Raw genomic sequence first — 15,257 nt, forward strand, 5'->3', positions numbered from 1 at the left:
GGGCATTCACAGCTCCTGGAGGCAAATCGTTCCACTGGTTAATTCTTCTCACTGTCATTTGATGGCAAAGTGGTTGGTTTTCTCCATTTTAAAAAATTGTTTTTAGCAAAAATATGGATGGAAATGAGCAAGTTAGAGTTCTACCTGATGAAATATGTCTTTTTCCAATCTCCTGGCTACTCTGACCACCTCAAGCTTGACAAAAAGGCTGGGAAAATGAATATTTCTTTCTTTCTTTCTTTCTTTCTTTCTTTCTTTCTTTCTTTCCTGCCTTCCTTCCTTCCTTTCTTTTTCCTTCCTTCCTTCTTACTCTCTCCTTCCTTCCTTCCTTCCTTCCTTCCTTCCTTCCTTCCTTCCTTCCTTCCTTCCTTCTCTCTCTTTCTCTCTTTTTTCTTCTTTGTTCCCTAACTCTCTCTCCCTCGTTCTCTTTTTTCTTTCTTGGATGGATGGAAACTAACCAAGGAGAGAAGCAACCTAGAACTAAGGAGAAATTTCCTGACAGTGAGAACAATTAACCAGTGGAACAACTTGCCACCAGAAGTTGTGAATGCTTCCAACACTGGAAGTTTTAACTGGTGTAGGGCCGTGATGGTGAACCTATGGCAGGTGTGCCGGAAGTAGCACACAGAGCCACCTTTCTGGGTATGTGAGCCATCGCTTGTTGTTCTTCCAGGTTCTGGTGGACCGGTCAGCTGGTCTTCACGTGCATGGGAGCGCCGGAAACTGGAACAGCAGCTTTGCAGTGCACATGTGTGTGCCAGGCAGCTGGTCTTCCAGTTTCTGGCACATACACACTTACACACATGCTTCAGTTTCTGCACTCGCTGCCGAAAAGGTTCGCCAACAGTGGTATAGGGTCTCCTGCTTGAGCAGGGGGCTGGACCAGAACAGGGGTCTCCAACCTTGGTAACTTTAAGCCTAGAGGACTTCAACTCCCAGAATTCCCCAGCCAGCAAAGCAAAGCTGGCTGGGGAATTTTGGGAGTTGAAGTCCACCAGGCTTAAAGTTACCAAGGTTGGAGACCCCTAGACTAGAAGACCTCCACAATATTTTTATTTATTTATTTGTCAGTCATATATAAGATAACAGGTAAAAGCAGGGGTGAAATGCTCCCGGTTCGGACCGGATCGCTCGATCCGGTAGCGATGACGGCGGGTGGTTCGGAGAACCGGTAGTAAAAATCCCTGCCCCCCCCACTCCAGCTGAGCCATGCGATCATCAGAAGGTTGTTGTTTTTTTAACTTTTAAAAGCATTTTTTTCTTCGGCCGAAAATAATGCTTTTAAAAGTAAAAAAAAAAAAAAGCACGACTCAGCTGGGATCGCCAGAACCCTTTAAAAGCGTGTTTTCTACAAAGCTCTTCAGCCGAAGAGGTTGTAACAAAAAATGCTTTTAAAAGGTTCTGGCACTCAGGCAACTCAGCTGGGATCGTCAGAACTCTTTAAAAGCTTTTTTTTCCCCAGCTGAGTTGCCTGATTATCAGAGGCTTTTAAAAGCATTTTTTTACAACCTCTTCAGCCGAAGACGTTGTAGAAAAAATGCTTTTAAAGTAAAAAAAAAAAGTTGGCCACGCCCACCCAATCACACCAAGCCACGCCCACAGAACCGGTAGTAACAAATTTTACATTTCATTCCTGGGTAAAAGTATAAACATACTTTGGATACATGAAAAGAGTAAGTAAAAAGGAATATTAGGACAGGGACAGTAGGCACATAGGTGCGCTTATGCACGCCCCTTACAGACCTCTTAGGAATGGGGTGAAGTCAACAGTAGACCGTCTAAGGTTAAAGTTTTGGGGGTTTGGGGAAGAAACCACAGAGTCAGGTAGTGCAGTCCAGGCATTGACCACTCTGTTGCTGAAGTCATATTTTCTGCAATCAAGTTTGGAGTAGTTTACCATGAGTTTGTATCTATTATATCACAACTAATATTTGTGCATATAATTGCTTTAGTCTGGCAAGATTCAGTCTGTAGGTGAACAGCAATAAAGACATTACTCAGAAACGCTCTAAGGGTTGTTCTTGGTTCTTTGGGCATGACACCCGGGGGATCCCAGTGTTGTGGTCCGTCAGCAGCCTACAGAGCTGGCAAGGAAGTTGGACAGCGATGAGGCTGAGGTGGGGCCAGGGCCATCGGGGAATGAGGTGCAGACTCCAGAGCCTCCAGAGACTGATAGTACTGAGGCAGAGGAACAGGAGGCGCCTATTCCTAACGCACGCATGAGAAGAGCTGCCGGAAGGCAAGAGCAGCTCAAGCAAAGAGGACGACTCAGGAGTAAGGCCAGGAGATGATTGGCCCCTCCCATAAGGCTTAAAACAGACCAGCAACGGCGTTTCAGCTTTGCCGGAAAACAACGTTGTAGCTGCTTCTTCTGCTCCGTCTTCTGCTTCGTATAACATCTTTGTTTTTGTGGCTTCTGGACGTTTGCCAGGAAGGGCCTTTGGCAGTTTGCCTAACTGGACCAGGTTTGTGAGATAACTGAAGAATTTGTGTTGGGAGGCATTTGTTTTACTTTGAGTTGAAGGACGCTGGGAATGAAGTAATTCCCAGCTGTTCGAATAAAGTTTGTTTTTCCACAGACGAAGTTTATTACTACCTGTCACAACACCCGGTGGGTGCCAAGAACCCGAGGTTTTAATGGGTCCCGATATCTCCCCACTTGCCTTATAATACAACACTGGTCCTTGTTGTTCCTCTGCATGTTGAAGTAGCAATTGTCCGCGATGGCAAAAATATGGGGGGGCATCTCCCCGATCTTTTTGTTGGTGTAGAGACGGATCTGCTCCGGGGAGTAAATGGGAAGCAACTGGTAGGGATTGACGGCCACCAGGATTGAGCCTGTATACGTCTGGAGAACAAAAAGAAATCAACACACATACACAAAGGCACGGACACAAGGGCAGAGAGTAAAAATAATTGGGCAAGGGGTCTAATTACCCATTGGCCCCTTCATGATGAGGCTTAAATGATTATTGTTATTGCTGCTGCTGCTGTTATTATTATTGTTGCTGTTACGCCAGATGATTCTGGCTGCATTTGGAATTTTTGTCTAGTTAATCTTTTTAATATAACTGAGTAGCACATTAGTATAGTACTACAAGCTCAGCAACAGCAGCAGGAGTAAGGTCCACATAATTTGGTATTGTTGACAGTTGGAATCTGTTTTGGTTGCTTATATTATTATGTTGACGGTTTAATAACAAATACTTTGATAAGGGATCAGCAACACCTGTTGTAAACTTTAACCTTATTTATTTACTTTTATAAATGTGACAATTATTATTATTCTGACAATTTAATAAAAGAACTTAGCCTGGAATGATAACAAAAAAAAAAGGAATGTAACCTTTTATCTATTCCTGCATGGGTGGACTTCAACTCCCACAATTCCCCAGCCAGCACGGATGGACTTCAACTCCCACAATTCCCCAGCCAGTATGTGTGGCCTTCAACACCCAGAATTTCTTGAGTAGCACGGATGGACTTCCAGAATTCCTTGACCAGCATGGACAGATTTCAACTCCCAGAATTCCCCAGCCAGCATGGGTGGACTTCAACTCCCAGAATGCCCCAGCCAGCATTGGTAGCCTTCAGCTCCCAGAATTCCCCAGCCAGCATGGATGGACTTCAACTCCCAGAATTCCCCAGCCAGCCATACTGCCTGGGGAATACTGGGAATTGAACTCCACCCATCTTTGAAGTTGCCAGGGTTGAGAAACGTGGCTGTAACATCCATCAGCAGAAAATGTGACTTCTCTGTTGCGAAAGTAGTGCTCCCATTTTTCCCAAGGACCCGTGGGAAAAAGAAAATTGGAAAACTTCCCCATTCAACCCCACAATTGCCACAAACAGCAAGACTGAATTGTGCATTGCTATTTTTCAGCCCAAAGCCATTTCAGTAGCAGAGACAATACGGACTCCAGCCAAATGAAAGCGTTAACCAAAAAAACAGAATAATTGCGAAGGATTGGCCCCTCTCAAGAGTTCTCCTGGGGGGTCCTTGCTATTTTTTTTTTCTTTTTTGCAAAGCTGCAAAACCATGCAGCGAGCAACCAGTTTGGGGGTTGACATAAATGTGCCCCCCTCCCCTCCCCTCCAAGCCAAGCAAGCAGAGGGAAGCGATCCGGAAAAAGTAACATCAAATAAAGAGTCGAGCATAAGACAATGTGACAACAAGGCACTGGATGTACTTACCCTTCCGCCACAGTTAGTCTAGGTTTCAAAGCAGAGGGAGCAGGAAAATGTTATTTTGTTTGAAAATAACCTTTTTTTCCAAAGAAGAGGAGAGAAGAGAAGAGAAGAGAAGAGAAGAGAAGAGAAGAGAAGAGATAACAGAAGAGGAGAGAAGAGAACAGGTTACGAAAGGAGAGAAGGGAAGGGAAGGGAAGGGAAGGGAAGAGAAGAGAAGAGAAGAGAAGAGAAGAGAAGAGAAGAGAAGAGAAAATAAAATAAAATAAAATAAAATAAAATAAAATAAAATAAAGAGAGGTTACGAAAGGAGAGGAGAGAAGGGAAGGGAAGAGAAGAGAACTGAAGAGGAGAGGAGAGAAGGAAGGATGGAGAAGAGAAGGAAAGGAGAAGAGAAGAGAAGGAGAAGAAAAGAGAAGAGAAGGAGAGAAGAGAAGAGAAGAGAAGGATGGAGACAAGAAGGAAAGTAGAAGAGAAGAGAAGAGAGAAGAGAAGAGAAGAGAACTGAAGAGAAGAGAAGAGAAGAAAAAATAGAAGAGAAGGAGAGAAGAGAACAGGTTACGAAAGGAGAGAAGGGAAGGGAAGGGAAGAGAAGAGAAGAGAGGAGAGGAGAGGAGAAGAGAAGAGAAGAGAAGAGAAGAGAAGAGAAGAGAAGAGAAGAGAAGAGAAAATAAAATAAAAGAAAGAGAGGTTACGAAAGGAGAGGAGAGAAGGGAAGGGAAGAGAAGAGAACTGAAGAGGAGAGGAGAGAAGGAAGGATGGAGAAGAGAAGGAAAGGAAAGAGAAGGAGAAGAAAGAGAGAAGGAGAGAAGAGAAGAGAAGAGAGAGAAGGAGAAGAGAAGGAAAGGAGAAGAGAAGAGGAGAAGAGAAGAGAAGAGAACTGAAGAGAAGAGAAGAGAAGAAAAAATAGAAGAGAAGGAGAGAAGAAGAGAAGGAAGGAAGGAAGGAAGGAAGGAAGGAAGGAGAGAGAGAGAAGAGAAGAGAAGAGAAGAGAAGAGAAGAGAAGAGAAGAGAAGAGAAGAGAAGAGAAGAGAAAAAGAGAGAAGACAACAGGTTACGAAAGGAGAGGAGAGAAGGGAAGGGAAGAGAAGAGAACTGAAGAGGAGAGGAGAGAAGGAAGGATGGAGAAGAGAAGGAAAGGAGAAGAGAAGAGGAGAAGAGAAGAAAGAGAGAAGGAGAGAAGAGGAGAGAAGGAAGGATGGAGAAGAGAAGGAAAGGAGAAGAGAAGAGGAGAAGAGAAGAGAAGAGAACTGAAGAGAAGAGAAGAGAAGAAAAAATAGAAGAGAAGGAGAGAAGAGAACAGGTTACGAAAGGAGAGAAAAGGAGAGACGGGAAGGGAAGGAAAGGGAAGGCAAGGGAAGAGAAGGGAAGAGGAGAGGAGAGGAGAGGAAAGGAGAGGAGAGGAGAGGAGAGGAGGAAGAATGGAGAAGAGAAAAGAGAAGAGAAGAGAAAACACTCACGTAAATCAGGCGCTCCCGGTAACGGATGAGAAGATTTCTCAGAATGCCGGCCTCGTTCAGATCCCCCAAACGGATCATGTCTTCCACCCCATGGATCGAAGTGGGGTGCATCGGTTTGATGTGGCTGGCATTTTGAGGAGAGACCCAGTGCTCCTGAAAAAATAATAATAATAATCAAGTAAGCCTTATCCAGACGGAAAGGAAAGACGAATACAAGGCCAGCAGTTCAAGTCTAAATTACTGATTAACAGAGCTAGAAGGGACCTGGGAGGTCATGTAGTCCAACCCCCTGCCCAAGCAGGAGACCCTACACCATTTCTGACAGATGGCAGTCCAGTCCCTTCTTGAATGACTCCAGGGATGAAGCTCCCACAATCTACAAAGGAAAGCTGTTCCATTTGTTGATTGTTTGGTCAGAAAATTCCTCCTTATTTCCAGGTTGAATCTCTCTGTGGTCAGTTTCCATCCATTGTTCCTTGTCTGGCCTTCAGGTGCTTTGGAGAATAGCTTGACCTCCTTCCTCCTCTCTGTGGCAGCCTCTCAAATATTGGAAGATGCTATCATGTCTCCCCTGGTCCTTCTCTTCACTAGACTAGCCAGGCCCAGTTCCTGCAACTGTTTTAATATCGTATATTTTAGCCTCCAGTCCCCTAATAATCCTGGTTGCTCTTCTCTGCACTCTTTCTAGAGTTTCAACATCTTTGTAATAGTGTGGTGACCAAAACTAGATGCAGTACTCTAGGTGTGGTGTTACTAGGGCTTTACAAAATGGTATTAGTATCTCACTTAATCTTGACTGTATCCTTCTGTTAGTCGAGCATCGAACTGCACATGGTTAAAGCACCAGTTCAAATGCTTCACAATGTATGTTGCTTTGCAGAACATCTTAAGGAACTGGGCTTTAGGGAAAACTCACCACAGCAAAGCTGTGTTCCTCTAGGGAGGTAGCAAATCAAAGGGACTAGCTCCTTTCCCAACTAAGACATGTGATTAAAAGGTAGAAGCTTTTGAGAATAGAATAGAATTAAGAATAGAATAGAATAGAATTTAAACTAGAATAGAATTAAGAATGGAATGGAATGGAATAGAATAGAATTAAGAATATTAAATATAATAAAATAGAATAGAATAGAATTTAAAATAGAATAGAATAGAATTAAGAATGGAATGGAATAGAATAGAATAGAATAAAATAGAATAGAATAGAATAGAATAGAATAGAATAGAATTTAAAATAGAATAGAATTAAGAATGGAATGGAATGGAATGGAATGGAATGGAATAGAATAGAATTAAGAATATAAAATAAAATAGAATAGAATAGAATAGAATTTAAAATAGAATAGAATAGAATTAAGAATAGAATAGAATTAAGAATAGAATGGAATGGAATGGAATGGAATGGAATGGAATAGAATAGAATAGAATTTAGAATAGAATAGAATTAAGAATGGAATGAAATAGAATGGAATGGAATGGAATGGAATGGAATAGAATAGAATATAAAGAATAGAAAATAGAATAGAATAGAATAGAATAGAATAGAATTTAAAATAGAATAGAATAGAATTAAGAATAGAATGGAATGGAATGGAATGGAATAGAATAAAGTAGAGTATAGAGTAGAATAGAACAGAACAGAACAGAATATAATAGAATTTAAAATAGAATAGAATTAAGAATGGAATAGAATAGAATAGAATAGAATAGAATAGAATAGAATAGAATAGAATAGAATAGAATAGAATAGAATAGAATAGAATAACCAAGTCGGAAGGGTTCTTGGAGGTCTTCTAGTCCAACCCCCAGCTTAAGCAGGAAACCCTACACCACTTCAGACAAACAGTTATCAATGGAACTGCATCCACATGGAGGGAAGTATGCAGTGGAGTACCCCAAGGCTCTGTTTTAGGCCCAGGAATCGTCAACATCTTCATCAATGACTTGGACGAGGGGATAGATGGGGAACTCATCAAATTTGCAGACGACACCACGCTGGCAGGAATAGCCAACTCTCCAGAAGATAGGCTCAAGATGCAGAAGGATCTTGACAGACGTGAACATTGGGCGCTATTTAACAAGTTGTTGAACACTTCATCGGACGTCTATGGAGATTCTCAGTCATCCAGATCATGGATTTTCCCAAAGATCATCATCTTTTAACGACCCCATAATCCCTTGCAGGGTGGAGTCTGGGCAACTGAATGGAGCTAAGTGTTTACTGGCCGGATGCCCTTCCCTGTCGCCAATGCGGAGTTTTGTTCGGCAGATATATTCTCATCATTGCCCAGAGATAGAGAAATATCTGCCTCTACCTAGGATCGAACTCACAGCCTCCTGATTGTGAGGCGAGAGCTCCACCTCTAGGCCACCGCACCAATCATGGTTGTCCGAAAGATGCTTTTCAAAAGGCAACTGGACTTCCTTGGGTTTTTTTTTTAAACCCCCCCTCCCTCGAAGACGTTTCGCTTCTTGGCCATTTAGTGAACGGTCACTAAATGAGCTGTTTTAAGTCGAGGACAACTTGTAAAGACCTCAAGACTGTAGGTCAGGAACAGCAAAGAGACTGAGGAGGTTCATCTCACGTTGAACCTTCCGTTTAGTGACCGTTGAACGGTCACTAAATGAGCTGTTGCAAGTCGAGGACAACTCGTAAAGACCTCAAGAATGTTAGGTCAGGAACGGCAAAGAGACCGAGGAGGTTCATCTCACGTTTCGTTTTACGTACATTTCCTTCGTCGTCGATCACCTGGATCTGTCCGGAATCGCACAGCTTGACCACTGCTCCGATGGGAACATCGAATTCCCGCCTGGTCCTGAGGTCCATCCATACATAATCCCCCTGGGAGAAAATACAGACAGGACATTGAAGTCCGGAAGAAATATCGCCCGCAGATCGCCACTACCGGTTCGCCCGAATCGATCCGAACCAGCTGAATACCCACCACTGGATTCACCTCTTTTTTTTTTTTTTTAAAGTTTTATTTTTACAATCATATCAAATAATTCATCCAATATACAGTTATATATAATTAGTCGGGCTTGCCCAGTCGCCACCCCCCTTTTTAACTCTCTTCCCTCTTCTACTTTCTTTTACTTTCCAGACCTTCCTCTCCTTCTCTTATCTACATCCTCTCCTCCCTCCACCCTCCACCTTCCTTCTCCCTCTTCTACCCCTCTTCCTTCCTCTTCTCCTCTTTCCTACCTCCTACTCTCTCTTTTCTCCCTCCCCACCGCTCTAAAATGGTAACTGGGCAGACCCGACCCTACATTAATTATATTTATACATCTTCAATAATCCCTGTACATTAACCATCACTCCATCTCTACCCTCAAACTCCCCCCAGTTCCCCTCCCCCTTACCCCCCACCACCCCACCCCGACTTCCCAGAACAAAATGCAGGGTATCCAAACTAACAATCATAATCCAAAATAATTCCTAAATTATAATCTCTAGTCACTCCACACTTAATCACACTCTCAATTCCCCTCTCCTTCAGAAATATATCTAATACAAAATATTTCCTAAATTTACTCATATGCTATTCGATATTTTTTATCTGATACTTATTTTGAATATAATCAATCCACATTTTCCATTCTAAAATATATTTTTCTTGTGTATAGTCTTTCAAGTAAGCAGAGATTTTTGCCATTTCTGCCAGATTTGATACTTTGAGTGTCCATTCTTCAATTGTAGGTAATTCTTCTTTCTTCCAATATTGAGCAATCAAAAGTCTCGCGGCTGTTATTAAGTTCAAAATCAATTTAGTCTCTATAGCTGTACAATCCATAATTATTCCTAGTAGAAAGAACTGTGGAGTAAACTTAATCTTCTTTTTCAAAATATTCTGCATGATCCACCATACTTTAATCCAAAATGCTTTAACTTTTTTACAAGTCCACCATATATGGTAATAAGTGGCATCTTCACAATCGCATCTCCAACATTTAGCAGTGGATTCACCTCTTAAGACAGGTCGTCCTCAAGTTACAACCGAACCGTTTAGTGACCGAAATGACTGGAGGACCGTTTTTCACACTTATGACCGTTGCAACATCGCCCCCCTCCCCCCCGTCCCCCAGGGTCACATGATTTACATTCGGAAGCTTGACGACTGCTTCATATTTACGACGAAATCGCAGCGTCCCCCGGGGGGGTGGGGGTCACGTGATTTCCCCTTTTGCGACGGTCTGACAAGCAAAGTCGACGGGGAAGCCCGTCGCAAAATGGCGCAAAAGTCACTTAAGGACTGGCTCGCTTTACAAACGGAAGTTTTGGCCCCAACGGAGGTCGTAAGTCGAGGACTTCCTATATGATAGGAACCCACTGTCTGCCTCTAGAGGTGATGCTTCTCTCCACCAGAGCTGGAGAGCCCCAACATTTCTGAAGACAATTCCGATTCCAAAGCTTTGGAATTTCCAGTACCGTTGCAACTTCGAATCGTCACTAAATGAACTGCCGTAAGTAGGGGACCCGCTGCATACTTCAAGAAGGAATCGCGTTTCTCGAACCTTGAGAAGATACAGGACAGGAAACCACCATCTTTTTCAAGGGGGAGTCGCAGAGAAAATAATTTTGTCTGAAGCGGTGTAGGGTTTCCTGCCTAAGCCGGGGGTTGGACTAGAAGGCCTCCAAGGTCCCTTACGACTCTTGTTATTCTAAATTCTGAATTCGGGCCTCTTCTCAATTCTTCCGATTTGCAAGATGCAAAAAACATCTTGAGTCTCCAAAGACCTACGCAAGGGTCCTCTTCGCAGATTTTAGTTCAGCATTCAACACCCATCATCCCAGACACTCTTCTAACTAAGCTAAACCAGCTACAGGTACTGGAACAGACTTGTAAGTGGATCACAAGCTTCCTAACCAACAGGAAGCAGCAGGTGAAGTTAAGCAAGATCACATCAGATACCTGTACAATTAGCACAGGGGCCCCCCAAGGCTGTGTGCTCTCCCCACTTCTCTTCTCTCTGTATACCAATGACTGCATCTCCAACGATCCATCTATTAAACTACTGAAGTTCGCAGATGACACAACAGTGATTGGTCTCATTCGAGACAATGATGACTCCGCATATAGACGGGAGGTCAAACGACTAGCCTGGCGGTGCGACCGGAACAATCTGGAACTGAACACGCTCAAAACCGTAGAAATGGTGGTAGACTTTAGGAGAAACCCTTCCATACTTCCACCTCTCACAACACTAGACAACACAGTATCAACAGTAGAAACCTTCAAATTTCTAGGTTCTACCATATCGCAAGATCTAAAATGGACAGCTAACATCAAAAACGTCATCAAAAAAGCACAGCAAAGAATGTTCTTTCTGCACCAACTCAGAAAGCTCAAACTGCCCAAGGAGCTGCTGATCCAGTTCTACAGAGGAATTATTGAGTCTGTCATTTGTACCTCTATAATGACCATCATTTGTGTTGTAAATGTTGTACCTTGATGAAGGTATTTTTTTTCTTTTATGTACACTGAGAGCATATGCACCAAGACAAATTCCTTGTGTGTCGAATCACACTTGGCCAATAAATTCTATTCTATTCTATTCTATTCTATTCTATTCTATTCTATTCTATTCTATTCTATTCTATTCTATAACTGTCTGGTTTGGTTCTGCAACCCAACAAGACAGACACAGACTTCAGAGGATCATTAGAACTGCAAAAAAAAAAATGGCTACCAACCTGCCTTCCATGGAGGACCTGTATACTGCACGAGTCAAAAAGAGGACTGGGAAAATATTTACAGACCCCTCGCATCCTGGATATAAACTGTTTCAACTCCTACCCTTAAAATGATGCTATGGAGCATTGTACATCAGAACAACTAGATACAAGAACAGTTTTTTCCCGAACACCATCACTCTGCTAAACAAATAATTCCCTCAACACTGTCAAACTATTTACTAAATCTGCACTACTATTAATCTTCTCATCGTTCCCATCACCAATCTCTTTCCACTTATGACTGCATGACTGTAACTTTGTTGCTGGTAATCCTTATGATTTATATTGATATATTGACCATCATTTGTGTTGTAAATGTTGTACCTTGATGAAGGTATCTTTTCTTTTATGTGCACTGAGAGCATCTGCACCAAGACAAATTCCTTGTGTGTCCAATCATGCTTGGCCAATGAAAAATTCTATTCTATTCTATTCTATTCTATTCTATTCTATTCTATTCTATTCTATTCTATTCTTATTCTATTCTATTCTATTCTATTTCTTTTATGTACACTGAGAGCATAGGCACCAAAGACAAATTCCTTGTGTGTCCAATCACACTTGGCCAATAAAAATTTCTATTCTATTCTATTCTATTCTATAAAAAAAGAATTCAAGATACAGAAAGACAGACGAGGGTTGATTGCTTGGGAAAAAAATGTTAAATGTTAAAAGTAATTTGACAGTAGAATCTATTCACTCACCTGTTGGCATCCCCTTTGCCAGGTAGGTTCAAGTACAACTGGACAGCCATTTTTCAGCAAGGCTCTATTTATTTATTGGTTTGTTTTAATTTATTTATTATGTTGATTAAAACCACCCAACTCCCTGAAGATTCTGGGCAGTCTCTGATCTACATTCCAACCTGATATCATAAAAGCAGAGAAACTGAAAATATTGCAGTAACTGACTCTTTCTCCTGTTTCTCTCCTTATCTTTTCTCTTTTTCTCTCTCCTTTTCTCTCTCTCTCTTTTCTCTCTCTCTTTCTCCCTCTTTTCTTTCTTTCCTTCTGTTTCTCTTTCTCTCCTATTTTCTTTCTCATTTTCTTCCTCTCTCATTTTCTCTTTCTCTTTCTTTCTCCCTCCTTTTCTCTTTCTTTCCCCTTCTCTCTCTCTTTCTGTTTCTTTCCTTATCTTTTCTCTTTTTCTCTCTCCTTCTCTCTCCCTTTCTTTCTCTTTCCTTCTGTTTTTTTCTCTCCTATTTTCTTTCTCATTTTCTTTTCTCCTCCTTTTCTTTTCTCTTTCTCTCTCTTTCCTTCTGTTTCTTTCTCTCCTATTTTCTCTTTCTTTCTTTCTTTCCTTCTGTTTCTCTTTCTCGTTTTACTCTCTCTTTTCTTTCTCATTTTCTTTGCCTTTCCTCTTTTCCCTTTCTTTCTCCTCTTTCTCTTTCCTTCTCCCTACTATTTTCTCTTTCTTTCCCCTTCTCTCTCTTTCCTTCTGTTTCTTTCTCCCTCCTATTTTCTCTCTTCTCCTTTTCTTTCTCTCTCTCTCTCATTCTTCTTTTCTCTTTTCTCCTCCTATTTTTTTCTCTCTCTCTCCTCTTTCTCTCTCCCCTTTTCTCTTTCTCCCTTTCTCTCTCTTTCTTTCTTCTCTCTTTCCTTCTCTCTTCTCTTTTCTTCTCTCTTCTCTCTCTTCTCCTTTTCTTCTCTCTTCTTTCTTTTCTCTTTCTCTCTCTCTCTTTCTCTTCTCTCTTCTTTTCTCTCTTTTCTCTCCTTTTTCTCTTTCTTTTCTTTCTCCTTCTCTCTCTCCTCTTTCTCTCTCTCTTTCTGTTTCTCTCTCTTTCTTTTCTCTCCTTCTCTCTTTCTTTCTCTTCCTTCTGTTTCTTTTTCTCCTATTTTCTTTCTCTTTCTCTCTCCTCTTTCTCTCCTTCTCTCTCTTTCTTTCTTTTTCTTTTTCTCCTATTTTCTCTTTTCTTCTCTCTCTCTCTTTCCTTCTCTCTTCTCTTCTCTCTTTTCTCCTTTCTCTTTTCTTCTTTTCTCTTTCTCTCCTTTTCTTTCTCTCTCTTCTCCTTTTCTTCTCTCTTCTTTTCTCTTCTTTCCTTCTCTCTTTCCTTCTCTCTTTCTTTCTCCTCCTATTTTCTCTCTTTCTCTCTCTCTTCCTTCTGTTTCTTTCTCCTCTTTCTCTCTCTCTTTCTCTCTCTGTTTCTCTTCTCTTTCTCTCTCTCTCTTTCTCTCTCTTTCTTTTCTCTTTCTCTTTTCTTTTCTCTCTTTCTCTTTCTTTCCCTTCTCTCTTTCTCTTTCCTTCTGTTTCTCTCTCTCCTATTTTCTCTCTCTCTTTCTCTCTCTCTCTCTCATTCTTCTTTTCTCTTTTCTCCTCCTATTTTTTTCTCTCTCTCTCCTCTTTCTCTCTCCCCTTTTCTCTTTCTCCCTTTCTCTCACTCTCTCTCTCTCTCTCTCTTCCCCCCCCCCCACAAAAATTTGAGACATTCTGTTTCAAGACCCAGAGGTCATTCTTAATACATCAACTAATACTTTCACATGTTATGAAAAACTTCAGTTACTTCGGGCAGCTTTCCAACCAGCTGAGAAGCCAAGGAAATGCCATGGCTTAAAACAAAAGTCCTCCATTGGAAAAAAAGTACCCCCTTCTCCCACCCCAGCAGATCCTTAAAGGCCCCCTTTGTTTCCCTGAGTCTTCTTCAGGCTTACTCAGAAGTAAGTAACGCCTCCTCCACTCCGTCTTCCTTCCAGAGAAAGGGTGCAACGGGACGGACCATTTTCTATTTCTCCCAAAGAACAAAGGCTCAACTTTCTCTTACCGACAAAAGCGGGTGGACTTTCAACGCTTGGTTGACGTTTCGGATCAGTGCCCATTTTTTCTGGTCCCTCTCGTGGACCCCCATGTCACTGTGGTACTGGAACATGGTGGCATTTCAGCTTCCCTTAGCGGGCCCTCCCGAGGGCCAGTAACTGACCCCTGGCCTTCTTCCTCTGCACCATAAAGTTTGCTCTGGGTCTTACTTTCTGGTGTAGAACATAAATCCTTCTCCAGCTTCTTCTTCTTCTTCTTCTACAGGTCTCCTCCTGTCTTAATCCATAAAATGCCTCCTCTCTTGACTCTCTTTTGCTTCATTCAAAAGTTTGCATCTTTTGAGGGGGGATTTCGATTTACGCTGGTCCACCCCCCACAATTCCTAAGATCCTCCTGGGGTTTTGGCCCCGGCCGAAAACCAGATACAAATTCCGATGTTCGGGTCCGCGAGATGTTTCGCGCCTTCCTGGGGTTTTCCTTTCTTCGTTTCTTTTTTCTTTTTTTCCCACAAAGGAGAGATCCTTTGAGCTTCACGTCTTTCAACCGTTGAGTCCCTGTGGACTTTTTTGGGGGCCAATTATTAAGCCAGATCAGCAAATCCCTCTTTCAACAATTGGCTTTTAATTAACTTAATACCTTTCAGCGCCAAGTTAACCAATGCACAAGAAGGAATCGTACACCACCAGAAGCCATCTGGCTTTAGCCTTCCACCGATCGCAGGGCCCGGGAAGCCATAGCAACCAACTTTTCAATAATTAAGTCCGTGGTATCGTGCCCAGCTAGGAGCATCTTAAATTCCCAAAGGATAGAAATGAACTTAGCTGTCTAAGTCTTGGAGGTCTTCTAGTCCAACTCAGGGGTGAAATGCTCCCGGTTCGGACCGGATTGCTCGATCCGGTAGCGATGGCGACGGGTGGTTCGGAGAACCGGTAGCAAAAATCCCTGCCCACGCGATCATCAGAGTTTGTTTGTTTTTTACTTTTAAAAGCATTTTTTCTTCGGCCGAAAAAATGCTTTTAAGAGTAAAAAAAAAAGCCTCTGACGATTGTGCAGCTCAGCTGGGATCGTCAGAGGCTTTTAAAACCTCTTCGGCCGAAGAGGTTGTAGAAAAAAATGCTTTT

General features: G+C 42.1%; 1 protein-coding gene across 1 annotated transcript in view; it reads right to left on the minus strand.

Moving 5' to 3' along the window:
* MYO7A (myosin VIIA) overlaps positions 1 to 14,248 on the minus strand; it is a 139,980-nt gene extending 125,732 nt beyond the window's left edge. The window contains exons 1-4 of the mRNA XM_058185114.1: positions 14,144 to 14,248; positions 8,377 to 8,550; positions 5,649 to 5,801; positions 2,664 to 2,848 (exon numbers count right to left, since the gene is read on the minus strand). Of these exons, the coding sequence (XP_058041097.1) occupies positions 2,664 to 2,848; positions 5,649 to 5,801; positions 8,377 to 8,550; positions 14,144 to 14,248 (617 nt within the window). The remainder of the gene's footprint in view (positions 1 to 2,663; positions 2,849 to 5,648; positions 5,802 to 8,376; positions 8,551 to 14,143) is intronic.
* Between the last annotated feature and the right edge of the window lie 1,009 nt (positions 14,249 to 15,257).

The sequence above is a fragment of the Ahaetulla prasina genome, chromosome 5 (genome assembly GCF_028640845.1).
Source record: "Ahaetulla prasina isolate Xishuangbanna chromosome 5, ASM2864084v1, whole genome shotgun sequence".
In the NCBI taxonomy this organism is placed as follows: domain Eukaryota; kingdom Metazoa; phylum Chordata; class Lepidosauria; order Squamata; family Colubridae; genus Ahaetulla; species Ahaetulla prasina.